The following is a 20925-nucleotide window of genomic DNA, read 5'->3' on the forward strand; positions in this document are numbered from 1 at the left end:
ATTGGGTTACTCAGAGCTGGAGGAATGAACACAAAGTCGAGTAAAGTAATCTTTACTCTGCAGCTGGTTCTGCTATATTTTCCCTAGGATTCTTGATGCTAGTGATAACATAAGTGAAAAAGCTACATCTTTCACCTGAAAAAGATCCACAACTGCCAAAAAACCTTGATTCCAAGGAGTTTCAAACCAGTAGAAATCAAGTAGAGTTTTGCATTTGGAAGCATTTCCTGAGACTTTTTGGGGGATTATTTTGAGTCTGACAAAATCAGGGTTAAAAGAAAATAAAACTCAAACATTTAGAGGAAATCAGAAAAAAGTTGAAAAAAAAGCTATGCCAGTCATATTCACCTTCAGTGCTTGCTCTGCATGCACGAGTGTGCAAAAAGCAATAGTATTACATTGGATCTCAACTTATATGGTAATGCAGGACAGGCTTTCACTGAACTGTGTTGTTTTCCAAGTCTATCAATTCATCGTACACGCTTCCAGCAATTAAGGTTGCCCAGGCTATATTCTTCGGAAACTGATTATTTGCCCAATATAACCCATTCCACTCTGAACAGGATCATAAATTGCCTATAAGGTTGACCAATATCCAGCAAACGGTTCTCGGGTTACTGGTATCATGTGAACAAGCTTGCAATGGATCATCAACAAGTGAAAGAAGTGAGTAAAAACCATGTGCCTGTGCTGTCAGAAGATAGAAGGCGAGAGAATACTGGCTACAGATGAGGCTTCTACAGTGGAAAAAGATTCTTCATCATCTGTTTCCAAATATGTAAACACAATATTTATACATAAACGATTCTACTTTAAGCATTGTAAATACTGTGTAGATTAAACAGGTAAACAAATTATTTAAAAGTACAAACTTCTTGAAAAAGAATTTACTTATTTTCAAAAATTCTTTTACAATTGAGCTACAATAAATGGTCTGGTATTCTGTATTTGTTAACTCAATTAGTAGTTGGTAGACCCCACATCAGCAATGTCAGCTTAAACTAGCAACTACAGTAATGGGTGCAGAGAAATGGACTGAATCACCTCACCCATATAATTTTCCCTCTTAATCTGTGGAGATTACGATGGTTCACAATACAGGGCATACACCAAGGTTGAAAAGACTAGGAGAAGGGTAAGTAAATCCAAGTTATTCGGACACCAGGATTAGTTTTAAAAGCCTGAGGATTGCAGGAGCATGCAAAATCCCAGGTAGGTTAAGAGCTGCAATCTTGAAGTCCTGCTGAAGCCTTCCTAGGCCCCAAGATCTACAAATCTCACGTTAAACCTTCCTGCCTTTTAAGACTCACCTTAAAACCCACCTCTTTGACTATGTCTTTTGCTCAGTGCTCATTTTTATCTGATAAAGCTTCTGTTAAATACCTTGGTCAGTTTTCCTACATTAAAGGCACTGTATCCATGCTAACTGCACGATCTAGAGGAGGAGACTCTGCAATGAGTGCAAATATAAATTCACTGGTGCTAAAGAAAAGAGGAAAGCACAGAACATAGCATTTGCCATTTAGAAGGAACCAAAGAAGAATAGTTTAAAGAAACAGCTATCATGACAGCAGTGGTTGAAGAGGCACTAAAGTTTTCAACAGAAAACAGCATACGACAGAGGGCAAACTCAAGACTGTGGAAAACAAAACCCATGCCACACCATTCTATGGCAATGGTGCATAATATGCTGGACCTTATGATAGATATTCTATTGCATGTACGGCACTCAGTTTTTACTTTAAATCTCTCATATTTTCCTCATTTTCTCATTCCACATTTTTAACATCCTCCTCCTGTTTGCTCACTTGTCCTTATTCAGTCTTACATTTCTCTATCTTTACTACTGCTGTTGCTTGTATTTCCCACACATTAGGCAAGTGAAGTTAGATTTCCATTGTGATCAGCAAACCACATCTTACATACCAAATTATTTTATGAAGTATACACTCATTACAGAAATATCTCCTAGTCACTGAACAAATTGACTGGGGATGTCAACAGTTCAACAAGTCCAGACAACAGGCGGGAAACAACACACACACACACACAAGACTTTAAGTATTATTGAACGTAGTAATTCCTTTCCCATCCATCAGCTCTGTAGTAGATTCAATACAGATGCAATTATCCATGGACTTTGATAAAATTATATTAATGCAGTTATACATAAAAAGTGCATAACATAAATAAGTCAATTTCTTTTTTCTTTTGGGTATTAATCAAGATCGATATGGGCACTTTCTCAATGAAGTTTGATACATTGTAAGATCATTTGCCAAAGTGTCATATTTCTAGGCATTTTCCAATCAGCAGTGGTGTTGGAAGTACATTGTGGTTTTAGCGAAATAGAAGTAGCAATCTGTTCTTGATATGTGAGTCACAGCAGTAAATAAACACAAACCTTCTCCACTATAATAAGATCTCCCACTTGGATGTCTGAGCTCCTCACCTGCACTTTACCTAAAAAAAAATGAATTGTTAATTATTACGCCATCAGTAGACTCATTTGTTGAAGCAACAGAAAACTATACTTCTCACTCAAAGCCAGGTTGCCTTCTTTTGGTTTGAATATCAGTAAGCGTGTGGTTCTGCTCCTAAAACATTCTGATCCGAATTTTGTCAGAACTATGCTGAAAGCAAACAGTAACGTAAAAAAGGATTGCATGCTTATTTCAAATGCAGAACAAGAGTTGGTGTTCACAATTAGGTCCATGGATTGTCTCAAGACAGCAATGTAACCACACCTAAATTAATTATTTTCATCTTGTTTTGTTTCTTGGGGACAGGTGCAGGGGTGAAACTGGGACTGCCAACATCATGCATCAAGTTCTAAATGGTATTGGGGGGGGGGGGGGGGGGGATTACGTATGCTTTCAGAATATATCTTTTTCCCCAAAGTGAATAATTTAGCCTATTATATATTACTTAAAATTATGCAAAATCTGTACCAAATCTTAATACTTTATATTAAAGACCAAGTGCCTAGGTCATTTAATAATTAATAGTAGCCAATCTGGTCAGTTCACAATAGTGCTGAAAATACCTATGTATATTCATAAGCTCCAGCCACATTATTTGCATTAACTATACCAAATCTTGTTCATTCAATTGCTGAAGAGTTAGTCACTAATGATTTATTTTGTTACCTCATTACTTCAGCTGTGTGTAAGCGTCACAGAAATATACACAACCAAGGAACAGATTGTGAATAGAAATTCATATTGCTTTATTGTTTTGTAGTCATTTTAATAAAATATTTTCCCAAGGTTTTTTTTCAATTTACGAAACCTTGCATCTAATCCTGTAGGCCTAACTTCAATTATAATACTGGGCACAAGGCCACAGGAAACTAATGGGAAATTGCAGGGATAAAACTCTTGTTCCTTAGGTCATATCAGATATAACCATTTAATACCCACTTATGGAAGTCAGGAAGTAATTCCCACTGAAACTATTACTTTCCATTCCTTGTTACAGATTTCATACTACTCCTCTGCAATTCAGATTTCACCGCAGAATTTTAAAACTGCAAATGGCTCGGTGAGAATAAACTCAATTCTCTTGTTTTAAATACACAAGTCTTTAAGCCTTAGACTACAGAGGGGTGCAGTAAAGCTTCTGTCTCCCTGAACCACCCAGTTCTTTTTATTATATAGCTAGCACACCATGATCCTAAAACAACAATGCAGGAAAACTAATTAGACATTCAGAACAGTTGCATCATATTCACCCCGAAGTTAACAAAATTTTGAAATGTAATCAAAAAATCTGCTTGCCCTTTCATTGCTATTTTCTCCCATTCTTTCCTGTTTACCAATCGCTTTCCACCTTTTTAAAAACAATCTTTGAAAATTTATAACCTAATCCGGTTTCATTTTTTTTTTAAAAAGCAAAATACTGCGGATGCTGGAAATATGAAATCAAAACAGAAAGTGCTGGAGCTACTCAGCAGGTCTGGCAGCATCTGTGGAGCAGAAGCTTCTCTCTCCACAAATGCTGCCAGAACGGCTCAGTATTTTCAGCACTTTCTGTTTTTATTCCCATTTTATTTTTCCTAATTTTTATCCCTAAAAATATTTTTGTTCCCCCAGGCATTTTGAAGACAGGAATTGGGCTTTCAAAGAAGAACAAAGAACAGTACAGCACAGGAACAGGCCATTCAGCCCTCCAAGCCTGCGCCAATCTCGATGCCTGTCTAAACTGAAACCTTCTGCACTTCCGGGGACCGTATCCCTCTATTCCCATCCTATTCATGTATTTGTCAAGATGCCTCTTAAACGTCGCTATCGTACCTGCTTCCACCACCTCCCCCGGCAGCAAGTTCCAGGCACTCACCACCCTCTGTGCAAAAAAAACTTGCCTCGCACATCCACTCTAAACTTTGCCCCTCGCACCTTAAACCTATGTCCCCTAGTAACTGACTCTTCCACCCTGGGAAAAAGCTTCTGACTATCCACTCTGTCCATGCCACTCACAACTTTGCAAACCTCTATCACGTCGCCCCTCCACCTCCGTCGTTCCAGTGAAAACAATCAGAGTTTATCCAATCTCTCCTCATAGCTAATACCCTCCAGACCAGGCAACATCCCGGTAAACCTCTTCTGTACCCTCTCCAAAACCTCCACATCCTTCTGGTAGTGTGGCGACCAGAATTGTACGCAATATTCCAAGTGTGGCCTAACTAAGGTTCTGTACAGCTGCAGCATGACTTGCCTTTCATAGGCAAAGAGCTCAGCATTTTAAAATAATTTTTCAGCCAGTCAGCAGCTCAGACTATAATGCATCTTTAGCACGATCCCAAAAAACTAGGAGTACTACTGTACAAGTAAGCATGCTGCTGATCACAGAGTCCAGCAGCATCAGGTCACTGAACATGGCTGTGGCGCCCAGACTACCATTCAAAGAAGAAAACCTTTGCACTAATGGCTTTCTTATGAAGCCATGGTACATCACCCACTAGATAGAAACTTTTCAACCCCACACTGATGGCTTAAACAATGGAAATGGTTCTGGAGAGTCATTTAAAAATAATGAACGTTCACTTTAACAACCCAACCCCCCTTTTAATGTATCTAAATATATCTTAATTTATAAATGGATGGCATTTATATGTAAACAAACAGGTTACAATGGCTCAATGCCCTTGACCCATCTCTCAAGAGTCAACATTTACTGCAGCCCAAAGCTCACTTTCACCAAATAGAGTATAACCAGCATGAGAAGTGAACTAACGCCATTCTGGACAACTTATTCTAGTGTAAACTATAATAAACAGTACTGAGTGCCATTTGGAAATATCTGGGAAACTTGACACATTTACGACAATTCTGACTTTATTCTGAAGTTTAATTTTAACTGTCATTTTACCAACTACTCACTGTTATGGCTTTAAATCTCAAGAATTTGACAACTATCTGCCAGCATTAACTGTTACTCAGTTTTGTGTGTCTGTGCACACGTTCTAATTCTATTAATATGAGAGAGAAGGGAAATATCTTAAATGTTCACACGTTAAAAAAAGTAAGTGACCAACACTCAAAACCTGGACAATTGTTAACTGAACTTGTTCAAATTTCTGATAATTTCCTTTTCCAAAACTAGAACTACTAACTAAATCCACCAACTGGGTATTAGCGCTGTATTGCTGAGGAAGCAATTCTAACCTCGTATGGTAAGCTTGCTATAAAGTTGTGAATTCATCTCCTCATCTCGCTGATAGCGACGGAACTCATCTAATGCCTCCCGGACTATTGTCACCGCCATAACAAAACCCTAGAAAAGAAAAGAAATTTATCAGTAATTGTGAAGGAAATAAAGTTATGAATACCTGAAATATACATTAGCAACAGATTTTAGTGACAGCACAATTAAAGGATTTAAATCCAAAAATGACCATTACTTGCTAATTTTTGCTGTTGTTCAAGTCATCATTCTAACTTCACCAAAAGGAAGAGTAAAATAACTATAAACCAGTACTTGAAATAAAAATAGAAAGATAAACCCTTTATTTCAATGCAAAAGCAAACATTGTAAGATTTTAACGGGACTTGCACGAGCAAGATCAAATTCAATTTTGATTCTCCTCTGGCAAAATAGTTCATTAACTGACATACATTGATTTGAATTTAGCTGGTATCCTACTCCTCCACTGTTTCATGCACAAATTCTTCTGTCTCTCAGGAACACATCTAAGGGTAGAAATTAATTGTTTTGACTAGTTTTTGTGCACTGAATGGGTGTTCAACATGCTAATTTAGTGGTGGACCATCACGCAAAGGAAATGCACGTGGAATGCGGCAGCTGCCATATTAATTAAAATGGCCCTAAGGCATCTTCGGCGGCTGCCTGGAATGAAAGCTGGGCTCACTAAAATATTTTGATAGTGGCCCCATATTTGCATTGTTATTTTTGGGAAACTGGTGCCTGGCAGCACTCAATTCAATCATTCTCAAGCCCACCAGCAAAATAGGACAGGAACACTCAGGAAGCAGTCTGCGGCAGTGATGTTTAAAAAGGGATCCTTATCTCCAGTAAAGTGAGTTTCTGAAATATTTGGAGTCATTTTTTTGGCTCTTTCAAAAACTTCCCAAACTCAGGTAAAACTACAAAGTTGTTGGAGAACTGACTTTTGGCTGCAGCTGCACTGTTCAGCTACTCTGACTGTAGCAGAGCTGGGAAAAATGAGGTTGTTGCTGGGATTGCCATTAAGGCTGCTGCACTAGAGGAATAGCAGGTCAGAGAACAAACAAAATGAGAGCAAAGGTTGAGTATCTTCCAGAACTGAAGGTTACACTTGAACATGACAGAGGAGCAGTGCTTGCAGAGACTTTGCTGCAGCATGCAGGTAGTAATGACCCTGGGTCACCTGTTGCAGCTGGAATTTGAACCAAACACTCAGGCACAATCAGCAATGTCTGTTGCTGGACAGGTAACTGACTCTCAACTTCTATGCCACAGGCTCATTCCAGGCTGCAGCAGATGGCATTAGGGGTCAGACAGTTAGCAATCCATATGGCCAGACAGTTGACAGATACCCTCTTTGCAAGGAGACACCTTCCCTAAGCAGGCTACTTATGAGAAGTAAATGTAAAAGCACAATACTGCCGATGCTGGAAATCTGAAATAAAAACAAAAATGTGCTGGAAATACTCAGCAGGCCTGGCTGCATCTGTGGAGAGAGAAACAGAGTTAACGTTTCGGGTCTGCGAATTTTCATCAGAACTGGCAACGGTTAGAAAAGAATTAGGTTTTAAACAAGTGAAGGGGAGAGGGGTGGGGGAAGAGAACAAAGGGGAAGGTGTTTGATAGGGCAGAGGGCAGGAGAGCTTAAATAACAAAGCTGTCTTGGGACAAAGGCAAAGACCATGTTAATCATTGTGGTGAAAGACAAAGCATTAGTCCAGAGAGTGTTAATAGCAGAATAATAAGCAGCTCTGACTACATGAAAAGCAGGTACATGGTTAAAAAAATAAAAAAATTTTTTTTTTTTTTTAAAAAGGCCAGTCATGCTCTGAAGTTATTGAAGTCAATGTTCAAAAGAGAATGAACTTCGATTAGTGGGCATATGGAATAATCTTCCAGCAAAAGCAGGCGCGGCAGAGACAAACTAATTTCTTTGTAAAAGCATTTGTTAAGTATCTGGTTTGGAAAAGGGTTGAAGGTTTTTGAAATGACTACAGCCCAATCAAATGGTTCTTTCAACACAATGGTTCATAGATAGTTTGGCTCAGGGAGGAAGCGATGCTGTCTGTTTCAAAGCGGCTATGTGAATTAATTTATGGAGTCTTGTTTGAGTTCAAGGATATGTATGCCGTACATTTAGATCAGTTAGATTGCAGGTGGTCTATGAAAGCAGCAGATCTGATGGGACATTTTATTTTCTCCTTTCAACGTCATCTACAGAAAAAGGTCAAATTTTGATTGATTTTTCCTGCCGCTTTATCCCGAATCAGTACAATAATTGATCATAATATTTAGATGGCTTTTTTTTTAAAAAGAGTATTTGATAAATATAGCACAAGACTATGAAATATGAAAAACATGTTTAAGTTGTTTTCTTTTCTAAACCACTCTGGATGCATTACACGAACTATCAAACTATTACCCTATGATAGGATACTATTAATTTAGAATTGATGTTTAGCTACATCTCACACAAAGACATTTACTGACTACTGTGCATTGCTAGTTTCCTATACCACCTCTCCCAACCCACATTTAAGATGCAATTATAAAAACGTAGAGCTTTGTGGAAAGGATAACCAAATGAACCGACATTAATAATTGTATGACAACCAACAAAAAGGTATTTGAAAAGACTTTTTTTTTTTAAATGTTAAAACAAAGTACTTCTTGATTGTAGTGTGTTTGACTTCCAGCACTACTTAGCACTGCAGCTAGATTTGATATTATTGAACACATTCTAATTCAGGGCAAAGGTATACTTTAAATACTAGGGAGATCGAATTGCGCCTGAATCAATGAGATCCGAACTGAATTTGATCTTGAGTGCAAACAGGATATTTGATTACTACTGACCTTCTGTACCTTGACACGTCTATTTTACCGAAGGTTGTTCAATGGTATAATTGTAAATTGTAGAAGCATTTGAATCTAGACAGGTTTAAGCTCCCTTGTAGAATATATTTTATGACCAGTGCAAACTTAAAAATATTTTTCAGTTTCTTCACCAGCAGAAGCCACAACAGCCCAGATATTCAAGTCAAATTTCCATAACCAACCAATTCCCTCAAAAATGAATTACCATTTACAGTAATTATGACCCTTCACAAACTTCCAATTCCACTTTAAGTAATTCTCAAGCTGTTTAAAGATGATCCAAAAATGTTTTTAATAAATGCACCGAATACCTTTAATTGTTGAAAAGTAAAGTTTATTGTATTAAGTTACCTTTAGAGGCCCAAGACAGGCATATGGATGTGACCATGATCACAGCCTGCAGTCTGACAACGGGCTGCATCCCTAATTACACCCATATGATTCACTGACCACTCTAAAATGCAAACATCTTGCACATTTAACACAGAAAATGTCCCAAGACAGTCAAGAGGCATGAGGAAAAACAAGCTTAACAGTCACATGCATCAGCAATTGAGGCTAATTTTTCTGCTTCCCTCAAGTTAGTTATTTCAGAAATGCTTGACAATTAAAAAATAAAGCCCATAAAGCTTTTAAACTTTGCACATGAAAAACATAAAAAGCAATATATTTTACTTACTAGGGGAGCCCAGTATGTGTACAGATAGCCTATCTTCAATGATGGTACAAACTGTGAACATGACACCACCAGAAAATAAAGATTCAAGAAAAACTTGAATTGTTGATATAATACCTGAAAAATAACATTGACAATTAGACTGGCAATTTTACTCATCTTTAAAACCGGTTGTATCTCAGAGCAAGTAGCATTATAAATGCATTCTTAAAGGAAGTGCTTAGGTAAAAAAGGTCAATAGAAACAAAATATTGCGATTGTTCGGGCGGCGCAGTGGTTAACACCGCAGCCTCATAGCTCCAGCGACCCGGGTTCAATTCCGGGTACTGCCTGTGTGGAGTTTGCAAGTTCTCCCTGTGTCTGCGTGGGTTTCCTCCAGGTGCTCCGGTTTCCTCCCACACGCCAAAGACTTGCAGGTTGATAGGTAAATTGGCCATTAGCAATTGCCCCTAGTATAGGTAGGTGGTAGGGAAATATAGGGACAGGTGGGGATGTGGTAGGAATATGGAATTAGTGTAGGATTAGTACAAATTAGTCTCTAGTCTCTGAAGAATCAGAGCGGCGGCACAGCAGCGCAGTGGTTAGCACTGCAGCCTCACAGCTCCAGTGACCCGGGTTTGGTTCTGGATACTGCCTGTGCAGAATTTGCAAGTTCTCCCTGTGATTGTATGGGTTTCCACCAGGTGCTCTGGTTTCCTCCCACAGCCAAAGACTTGCAGGATGATAGGTAAATTGGTCATTGTTAATTGCCCCTAGTGTAGGTAGGTGGTAGGAGAATTGAGAGAAGGTGGGGATGTGGTAGGGAATATGGGATTAATGTAGGATTTAGTATAAATGGGTGGTTGATGGTCGGCACAGACTCGGTGGGACGAAGGGCCTGTTTCAGTGCTGTATCTCAAACTAAAAAAAAACTAAACTAAAATAAAACCGAAAATGTTGGGAGCAAACAACAGGTCAGGCAACATCAGTGGAAATAGAACCAGAGTAAATGGGCCAGACGTGACATTTTTCAGCACCCTTCAGCTGAAAAAATCTTTGTGCTCTAACTTGTTGCAATGCAAGCTGATAACAGCTAGGACAACAGGGCATCTGGGGCTACAGTGAACAGCAGGAACAACATATCAGAAATAAAGGTAGCACGAAACATTGAACAGGGTGCGGAGGAGTGGGGGGGGGGGAAAAGGAGAGATTGTGGGGGGGAAGAGGAGACTGGGGAGGGGGGGGAAAGAGGGGGAAGAATAAAGGAGACAGAAAAGAAAAAAATGTTTAGATTTTAAAAATTTCCAACAGCAATTTGCATTTGAAGGAATGAAACACAACAGTACAAATTGCTCCAGTTCTGGGCCAGAGAGATTGATTGGCATTGCATTACCAATTATCACGTCATTCACAAGGTATTTTGCCGTTAATTACCAGACATAACTTCTGTGGCCACTTTAATGGGAAATTAATGCACAAATTCAGCAAGTTCTTCAAAAAAAAAACGAGGCGGGTAAAGGAGAGATGTTGTTGGTGTGAAGCGACGTAAACTGACCAGTAAGTTCTGGACATGCACAACTCATAGTATATACATTAATCCCATGAACCTGTCTGATTTGCACATTAACAGCATACATCATTAACACACCATTATTTTTCCAGCAGGTTCCGGCCCAATGTTTCAGGTCGATGACCTTTCAAAATTAGATCCATTCAAATGACTATTTTAAGAGGCATCCTGTGTATGCAACACAGGAGAGCCATTCACTTAATTGAATTTTGAAAGTTGTCAATCCAGAGTCTGGACCCACAAAAACTAAGCATTACTGGGCTGCTGAAACCATTCTTGAACTTTGTCATTTAGGAAAATGTTTCCATAAATGCTAAATGATTACGCTTTTCTGAGCCCACATCAGCCTAACTATTGCTCAACAGCACACTAGCGCAGTTATAATGGATGTTAACAAGCCTCATAGGCTCCTGCATGTTCCCTAATTTACACTGAATCTTTGGTTCATTGATATGCAACTGTCCATGCTTTTCATTAAGCAAAGTGAGAATCACGACACAGATTGACACGAATTCTCGTTCCAAATAACCCCAAGCAGTCATATTCTTTATTACTTTTGTGGAAATGCAACCAAAAAGTAAAAGTAAAATCAAAAATATTAATGTGAAAAAGGAAATTTGTGTTTTCCATCTTTAAACACAAGATTTCAATTCAAAAGCCTAGGTATTTGTTTTAGCAATGCTCTTTTTTGGCCTGTGACATCAGTTTTACAGATAATCTTGAAAAGCAGCACTTGTTTCCTTTAAGTTTCAGAGAAGCTCACCCCTCTAAAGTATGCAATTAATTTTTCAACTTCACACATGGACAATTTGAATGTGCGCATGTGCTTCATCCAACAGCAATGCTCATCAGAAAACTGTGCACAGGCAGATTATTCCTCTGAATTCATTTAACTTCTTGCTCCACCCCCAGCCCCACTCCTCCTGAACCAGATGCCGACAGCACTTCCAAACAGGAACATCAGTGATTGCAACAGAACAGAAAGACTGTATCTGTCAGGAAAGATTTGAAAAGAGAAGGCTAAGGGAGTAATCTGATAGAGGTCTTTAAATTTATGAACCCGTTTGATAAGGTAGATGTAGTTGAGATGCTTCCACTTGTAGGGGAGACCAAAACTAGGGGCCATAAATATAAAAGATAGTCACTAATAAACCAAATAGAAAATTCAGGAGAAACTTCTTCACCCAGAGAGAGTGGTGTGACTGTGAACTCACTACCACAAAGAATGGTTGAGACAAATTGCACAGACGCATTTAAAGGGAAACTAGATAAACACATGATAGAGAAAAGAACGTTATGCTTACTCGGTTAGATGGAGCGATGGGAGGAGGCTCATGTGAAGCATAGCTCGCATGGACCAAATGGTCTGTTTCTGTGCTGTACATTTATGTATTTCTAGGGAAACAGGGGCAAGAAGTCAAACTGCCACGAGACAAGTTTAATTGGAAAACCTGCATACAAGTTCAATGCAAAGCAAAATTCAAATCAAACCCTTTGCTACAGAAGGAAGATTTTACTCCATTAATCTGTAGTAGGCAACTTTAGTCGTTCCATGGCCTCAGGTAATTTGCAACAATTGCTCTGCCACGACAAACCCAAATTTGTTACTTTGTAAATAATTAGAGTCCTTTTTCAACAGTTCATCACTGTCAATTGCAATTTTTGATTTGTTGCTGGAAATGCCCAACATATGAGCATTTGAATTAATTTGGCTGTACAATGACTGAAGTTATTGTAAAGTTGAAATACGATCAACCTGTACCTTGTCAAACAAGCCTGCAAAGTTCACAATTGTAGGGTAGGGTTTAAGGTTGAATGTGATCCCTAGCCTATCCTTGGAGATATCAATACTAAGGAGATCAAGATTTATCAAAAAAAAAAAGAGATCTCTCAAATTATTTACTTTTCATGGTAAGCACTGTTAAGAGCTCATGAGTCACTTTTAAACCACATAGACCACATTTTCCAAGCGACGATACAAACTGTACTGCAGAACAGGCTGAAAGTTGCAATTAAAAAAAAAAAAACTTTGAATATAGTTTATTTTACTGACATATTTGTACATGATACAGTGCAGGTAATAATGAGATTTTCATCTTGATGGAAAGAATGGGCTTCTATTATTGATGTTCTCATTGTGTTTGCTTACCGTCAGATAAATCTGATATCTTCTCACCTAAAGGGTATATACCAACACTGGAAATGATTGGTTAGGCTGAAAAGGACTACTTCTGTTTTGTGACTTCTAGAAACATTAAAGTTTTCATTTACTTACCCCAGGTACAAATGTAAAGAGATTGTATTTCTGGTTTTTGATGGCATTTCTTGGATATTTTTCCTCACACTTCTCTGGATGTCCCAGCCACACAGTACGAGCTTTAAGCTGCTTCTTTCTCCGACAGATGTTAGCAAGCCAGTCGCAGCAACTGAAAAGATACAAAAATGTAAATGTTCAACCATTCTTCATGCATCAGAAGTAAACTCCAACATAATTGTTTCATGTTAAATTTAACATGTTAACTTATTGACTTAGTACCAACAATTGATAACTCCAAAATGTTTGCTTATTTCCCAGGTATATTTTATATCCAGTGCAATTGTTCATGAGTCAGTGAAAACTGCTCACAGAGAAACTAAGCATTGCTGTCAAACATGAGTAAAATAATATATCTTCTCTGTCCAGTCATTCTATTCCAATTTTTGAACTTCCTGGGAGGTGTGAGAAAGCTCATCAAAATAAAGTGTTACGACCAGGTGAACAATGTCTAGGGGTCTTTTGTTATTGTAACCTGGTCTTATTGCAACAGGGTTTAATTTTAAACAGTGTTTTGAGTTCCCCTTTTTGTGAATCCATGTTCACAGTTTCCAATTATAAGGCAAATAAATGAGCACAAACGGGCTTTCTTTGGTTTAAAGCAGAAAAAGGAAACTTATTAAAACCTTAAAACTTAAACTCTAATACGGTTCACGCCTACAGATATACAATGTGCTCAGGCTAGCATGCACACACAATATAAACATGCAGATAGGAATAGAAAAATGAAAAGATAAGTATACAGTTTGAGGCAATATCTTGTTACTGTTTCTCGAGCTCACTTCAGTCCTTGATTGAAGGTATGGTCTTGCGATTCATTGGGGCCCAGTAATCTTCTTAAAACTTTGTTCACGTGACAAACCCTTCTCTCTTTGAGTTTGCGTCTTGAATGGTTTCAGTTCCTTAAGAGATGAAGGCAGACGGGCAGGAGAGATGTTCTTGCTTCAGTTCCAGGAGCACATGGCATTCTGCCAGTTCAAATCCCTTTGTTTGGGAGTTCAAATTTAAAAAGCTCCCAGGGTGCTCAGCAGGCTAGTCATGTGGCTAGCTCCTTATATGGAACAGTCTCTTCAAAAATCCTTTGTGGGAAGTGAAAATTTTCTGCAACAGCCATAATCATGTGGCTAAAACTGGTCTGACCACTTCTGTGTATCAGGAAGCAACTGTTGGGACCCCCACTGTTTCAACATTGTCTGGTATTATGCAAATGTCCTTCCACTCAGGGCTTGTGATTTTAAGTTTCTGTTCATGTGGCGAAATAATGTGTGCCTCAATCTTGGCAGGTGGGGGTTTGCCTGACAAAAAGGAACTAGAATATCAGCCATTAACAACCAAGCTTCCTACAGTTATTGTATAAGCTTGCATGCTAATTCTGATCCGTTATGATTTCAGGATCATGAGCTCCTGTTTCCCCAAAGACGTAATCATAAGTCACATTTAAAATATTGGTAAAAATGAAATCAGTATGAATATTAAAAGTTATCAAATTAAATTTTGTGATCTTGACTTTATAAAGTAGTGTTGAATGCATGACTCCTTTATGATAAACACTGGGTAAGTTTATAAATTATACTGTAGGCTCACATTTCCCATTTACAAAATCATGCCACTAATTACAAAATAAAATTCTGTGACTAACATAGCATGACACTAAGCTCAACGACAGAAATACAAATAAGCTTCAACATGGAAACAGGTGTTCAATCTAACTAGCCCATGCTGGCAAATGCATCTGATCACTCTTATCCTGTTCCTCTATCCATTCTACCCCTTTTCCTTCATCCACCTATCCAATCTAAACTTGAATTTTACTTATATCCAAGGCCATTATTTTTTGTTTTGCACAGAATAAATCAAAGGACATGATCTGCAAAATACCAGCAAAAATCTTGGAATCCCATATAATTAAATAGAAACTTACCTGCTTAGCAAATGTGAATTGGTACTCCATGTACGTCCCTTTCCACCCCTACCCTTCTTTCCCTACTGTTCTACATTTCAAACTGCTACTAAGTCAATAAGGAATGAAACCAGACAGACCTGCCGGCATCAAACTAGGCACTGGAAATGACAATGGCGAACCCAGCCGTCGACTCTGCAAAGTCTTGCTGACTAACATCTGGGAGCTTGTGCCAAAGCTGGAGAGCTGTACCACAGACTAGTCAAGCAGCAGCCTGACACAGTCATACTCACCGAATCATACTTTACAATATCCCAGACGCCACCATCACGATTCCCAGGTATGTCCTGTCCCACCAGCAGGACAAACCCAACAGAGTTGCAGCAGTGGCATACAGTCGGGAGGGAGATGCCCTGGGAATCCTCAACATCGACTCCGGACCCCATGAAGTCTCGTGGCATCAGGTTAAACATGGGCAAGGAAACCTCTTGCTGATTGCCACCTACTGCACCCCGTCAGCTGATGAATCAATACTCCTCCTTGCAGAACACCACTTGGAGGAAGCTCAGAGTGGCAAGGGCACAGAATGTACTCTGGGTGGGGCACTTCAATGTCCATCACCAAGTGGCTCAGTAGCACCAACTACTGATTGAGCCAGCCGAGTCCTAAAGGACATAGCTGCTAGACTGGGTCTGCGGCACGTAGTGAGGGAACCAACAAGAGGGAGAAACCTACCTGACCTCGCCCTCACCAATCTGCCTGCCGCAGATGCATCTGTCCATGACAGTATTGGGAGGAGTAAATACCGCACAGTCTTTGTGGAAACAAAGTCTCGTCTTCACATTGAGGATGCTCTTCATCATGTGTGGCACTACCACCATGCAAACACATCTAGCAACGCAAAACTGGGCATCCATGAAGTGCTGTGGGCCATCAGCAGCAGAATCGTACTCAACCACAATCTGTAGCCTCATGGCCCAGCATATTCCACACTCGACCTTTACCACCAAGCTGGGGGATCAACCCTGGTTCAATGAAGAGAGCAGGAGGGCATGCCAAGAGCAGCACCAGACATATCTCAAAATGAGGTGTCAACATGGTGGAACTACAATCCAGGTCTATTTGTGTGTCAAACAGCATAAGCAACATGTGATAGACAGAGCTAAGCGATCCCACAACCAATGGATCAGATCTAAGCTCTCAGGTCCTGCCACATCAAGTCGTGAATGGGGGACAACTGAACAACTTACTGGAGGAGGTGGCTCCACAAATATCCCCATCCTCAATAATGGGGGAAGACCAGCACATCAGTGCAAAAGGGTGAAGTATTTGCAACAATCTTCAGCCAAAAGTGCCAAGTGGATAATCCATCTCAGCCTCAAATCCCCAGCATCACAGATGCCAGTCTTCAGTCAATTTGATTCACTCCACATGATATCAAGAAACGACTGAAGCACTGGATACTGCAAAGACTATGGGCCCTGACAACATTCTGGCAATAGTACTGAAGACCTGTGCTCCAGAACTTGCTGCACCCCTAGCCAAGCTGTTCCAGTACAGCTACAACACTAGCATCTACCCGGCAATGTGGAAAATTGCCCAGGTATGTCATGTACACAAAAAGCAGGACAAGTCCAACCGGGCCAATTACCGCCCTATCAGTCTATTCTCGATCATCAGTAAAGTGATGGAAGCGGTCATCGACAGTGCCATCAAGCAGCACTTGCTTAGCAATGACCTGCTCAGTGATGCTCAGTTTGGGTTCTGCCAGGGCCACTCAGCTCCTGACCTCATTACAGCCTTGGTTCAAACATGGACAAAAGAGCTGAACTCCAGGGGTGAGGTGAGAGTGACTGCCCTTGACATCAAGGCAGCATTTGACCAAGTATGGCATCAAGGAGCCCTAGCAAAACTGGAGTCAATGGGAATCAGGGGGAAAATTCTCTGCCGGTTGGAGTCATACAAAGGGAGATGGTTGTGGTTGTTGGAGGTCAATCATCTTAGTCCAAGGACATCACTGCAGGAGTTCCTCAGGGGAGTGTCCTAGGCCTAACCAACTTCAGCTGCTTCATCAATGACCTTCCTTCAATCATAAGGTCAAAAGTGGGATGCTTGCTGATGACTGCACAATGTTCAGCACCATTCGGGACTCCTCAGATACTGAAAACAGTCCTTGTAGAAATGCAGCAAGACCTGGACAATATCCAGGCTTGGGCCGATAAGTGGCAAGTAACATTCACGCCACGCAAGTGGCGGGAAATGACCAACTCCAACAAGAGAGAACCTAACCATCTCCCCTTGACATTCAATGGCATTACGACTGTTGAATCCCCCACCATCAACATCTTAGGGGCTACCATTGACCAGAAACTGAACTGGAGTAGCCATATAAATACCATGGTTACAACAGCAGGTCAGAGACTAGGAATCCTGCGGTGAATAACTTACCTCCTGACTCCCCAAAGTCTGTCCACCCATCTACAAGGCACAAGTCAGGAGTGCGATGGAATACTCTCCACTTGCCTGGATGGGTACAGCTCGAACACTCAAGAAGCTGGACACCATCCAGGACAAAGCAGTCCGCTCGAATGGCACCCCATCCACAAACATTCACTTCCTCCACTGATGCACAATGACAGCAATATGTACCATCTACAAGATGCACTGCAGCAACTCACCAAGGCTCCTTAGATAGCACCTTCCAAACCCATGACCACTATCACCTAGAAGGACAAGGGTAGCAGATGCATGGGAACACCACCACCTGCAAGTTCCCCTCCAAGCCACACACCATCCTGACTTGGAACGATACTGCTGTTCCTTCACTGTCGCTGCGTCAAAATCCTGGAACTGCCTTCCTAACAGCACCGTGGGTGTAACTAGCCCACATTGACTGCAGCGGTTCAAGAAGGCAGCTCACTACCACCTTCTCAAAGACAATTAGGGATGAGTAATGAATGCTGGCCTAGCCAGCAACACCCACATCCATGAACGAATAAAAAAAAATACGAATCAGGTGGGGAGGCAATTTCCCAAAGGCTGTGTTTGCTGACAACTCAACCACTAGGTGGCACAGTACTAACACATGCGCAAATGCAGCCTCTTCCACTGGAACATCACTGTCTGTGACGTTCAGACAGCTGCCAGTACTAAAGATGGCGCTGCTCAATTTATCACAGGAAATGCTTATGGCTAGTTAGTTCTAGCAAGCTAACCTTACATTAAGTTATATGGAAGCCCAGTAATAGATTAGTATGTAAAATAGGATACTGACTGTAATCCTCAGATCCATTTAATATTCCAGTAACCCTATTAAATACAAAAGGAATTTTATGACTGAATTTCCATGGTCTGATACTTTTGGGAGATCGTGAATTGGCACACTGATCGATGGAGAAAAACGGGTAGAATATAAAACGTGCTGCCAATTTGTTATCAACACTTTATATGACTGACCAGGACGGATTTCACTCCAACTCAGCTACTCTTTCCCGCCCCACTGGCTGCTCTCCCCCCTCAGCAACTTTCTCCAGACCTCGACGCTTTCTCTCCCTCCCCCACTGGCCGCATCTCCCCCCACCCCCGGCAGCTGCTCGCTTCAGACCTCACTGCTCTGCTGGAGTTAGCCGGGGGGAGGGGAGGCTGGGGAGAAAGCGGGGAGCAAGCATCCAGAGAGCGGGGCGACATGAAGCGAGGAGCAGGAAACAAATCGGTCAGGGGAGCTGTTTGGGGGGGGGGGGGGGGGGAAGAAGGAGGGCGGGAAAGCAGTGAGGTCTGGGGAGTTACCGTTTTCCAAATTGAATCAAACTACCTTTTATTTCAGACTTTTGGAAACCAATCAAGTTTTCAGAAACATAAAATTCACATCCCAATTCTGGAAAAAAATACTTTTGTGATACAATTTTCATCTGTACACAGTAAGATTTCAAGAAAGCAGAATCAGCCATCAACTGTAACTGAATATTTTAACATTTCTCTGTTATAACTCCTTAATTATGTTCAATACAATTTGTACAATCTGTGCAACAGAACCTTTTTCTTGTAAACTTGACTAAGCAATACTACAAAAGGAAGCTGTATTTCTAGTGATTCTTTTTCAATTAGCTACCATTCTTTTATCCTCCACATAAAACAGAGTTGCATTTATACAGGGTGTTGAGTATTTAAACTTGAATAATTTTCGATGTTCACATGATAGAAGGAAACTGTAAACAGGGTATGAAAGCATTATTCATAGTTTTTGTAATGTCAATGTTGTTAACGCTATGTTAACGATGCGGAAACTGATTGAAAATGGCAACAGAAGAAAAGGTGAACTGTTGGAATATCGGATTGAACGATGCATCACAAAAGATGACAGTCACGTTGAAGCCAAGAAATCTGCACTGTATTGTTTTAAAATATTCTGGGTTTGCTACCCATCATCATGGCAGCACCCTTACCACAACTACTACAGATAGTTCAAGGAGACCGCCCACTGCCACCTTCTCAGGACAAATGAATCATAGAAATTTACAGCACGAACAGAGGTCATTTGGTCCATCGCATCCACGCTGCTGACAAGCAGCCATCTGGCCTAACTCCACGTTCCAGTTCTTGGGCCACAGCCTTGTAGGTTACTGCACTGCAAGTGCACATTCAGGTACTTTATAAATGTTATGAGGGTCTCTGCCTCGAACACCCTTTCAGGCAGCGAGTTCCAGATCTCCACCAGCCTCTGGATAAAAAAGTTTCCCCCTCGAATCTCCTACCTCTTACCCTAAATTTATGTCCCCGGTTATGGACCCCCTCAATGAAAAGGAATAGGGCTTTCCTATATACTCTATCTGGATCTCTCAATTTTATACACTTCTATTAGGTCTCCCCTCAGCCTCCTCTATTGCAAAAAAAACAACTCTAGCCTATCCAATCTTTCCTCAACTAAAATTCTCCAGTCCAGGAAACATCCTAGTCAATCTCCTCTGCACCTTCTCGAGCACGACCACATCTCTCCTATCGTGATGTGACCATAACTGCACACACAACTCCAGCTGCAGCCTAAATAGTATTTTATAAAGTTCCAGCACAACCTTCCAGCTCTTATATTCTATGCCTCCCTCAGCTAATAAAGGCAAGTATCCCATGTGTCTTCTTGACCCTTATCTACCTGCCCAGTCACCTTCAGGGATTGTGGGCATGCACTCCAAAGGTCCCTCCGCTCCTCTACACTTCTTAGTATCTTATTTATTGTGCATTCTCTTGCCATGTTAGCCTTCCCCAAATGCATTATCACACACTCCTCCAGATTGAACTCCAGTTACCACTGTTCCACCCACCTGACTAGCCCACTGATAACTGCCGACAGCCTTCTATCTTGTGAGATGATGGTTTGCACCTTGGTGGTCAACTCTGTTAATCACCACCTGAAGTGGCTCAGGAGGCTCACTCTGGCATAGCAGTCTCTGCCTTCACCTGCAGCAAATGCGGCAGTGAGGCTGAGAAGGTGCAGGATTCACTGGCTGCTGTTTTTTCTGGGCCCTCTTAGCCAGCTGAGCAACTAGTGATGGACAATAAATCCAGTCTTGGAAATGTTGCTTACATCCAGAAAAGCCACAGAACCATAAAAAAGTTACGGCACAGAAAGAGGTCATTCAGCCCATCGTGTCTGCACCAGCTGAAAAAACTAGCCGCCCAATCTAATCCCACCTTCCAGTACCTGGTCCATAGTCTTGCAGGTTACAGCATTTCAGGTGCAGATCTAGCTGCCATTTAAGTGAGTTGAGGGTTTCTGCCTCCACCGACCTGGGGAGTGAATTCCAGACACCCACCACCCTCTGGGTAAAATAGTTTTTCCTCATGTCCCTTCTAATCCTTCTATCGATCATCTTAAATCTGTGCTCCCTGGTAACAGACCTCTCCACTACGGGAAACAGGTCCTTCTTTTC

The 20925-nt window shown here is 40.8% G+C and overlaps 2 protein-coding genes across 3 annotated transcripts in view; one reads left to right on the plus strand and one right to left on the minus strand.

Moving 5' to 3' along the window:
* The window catches only part of LOC137370188 (uncharacterized), a 120376-nt gene extending 116217 nt beyond the window's left edge, over nucleotides 1-4159 (plus strand). Inside the window, exon 6 of the transcript XR_010975100.1 lies at nucleotides 4095-4159. The gene's annotated coding sequence lies outside the window, so the exon portion shown is untranslated. The remainder of the gene's footprint in view (nucleotides 1-4094) is intronic.
* atp9b (ATPase phospholipid transporting 9B) overlaps nucleotides 1-20925 on the minus strand; it is a 349558-nt gene that overhangs the window by 249690 nt on the left and 78943 nt on the right. For both annotated transcript variants that reach the window (XM_068032475.1, XM_068032474.1), the window contains exons 3-6: nucleotides 13063-13213; nucleotides 9242-9355; nucleotides 5667-5775; nucleotides 2405-2463 (exon numbers count right to left, since the gene is read on the minus strand). In XM_068032475.1, the coding sequence (XP_067888576.1) occupies nucleotides 2405-2463; nucleotides 5667-5775; nucleotides 9242-9355; nucleotides 13063-13213 (433 nt within the window). The remainder of the gene's footprint in view (nucleotides 1-2404; nucleotides 2464-5666; nucleotides 5776-9241; nucleotides 9356-13062; nucleotides 13214-20925) is intronic.

The sequence above is a fragment of the Heterodontus francisci genome, chromosome 5, assembly GCF_036365525.1.
Source record: "Heterodontus francisci isolate sHetFra1 chromosome 5, sHetFra1.hap1, whole genome shotgun sequence".
Taxonomy (NCBI): domain Eukaryota; kingdom Metazoa; phylum Chordata; class Chondrichthyes; order Heterodontiformes; family Heterodontidae; genus Heterodontus; species Heterodontus francisci.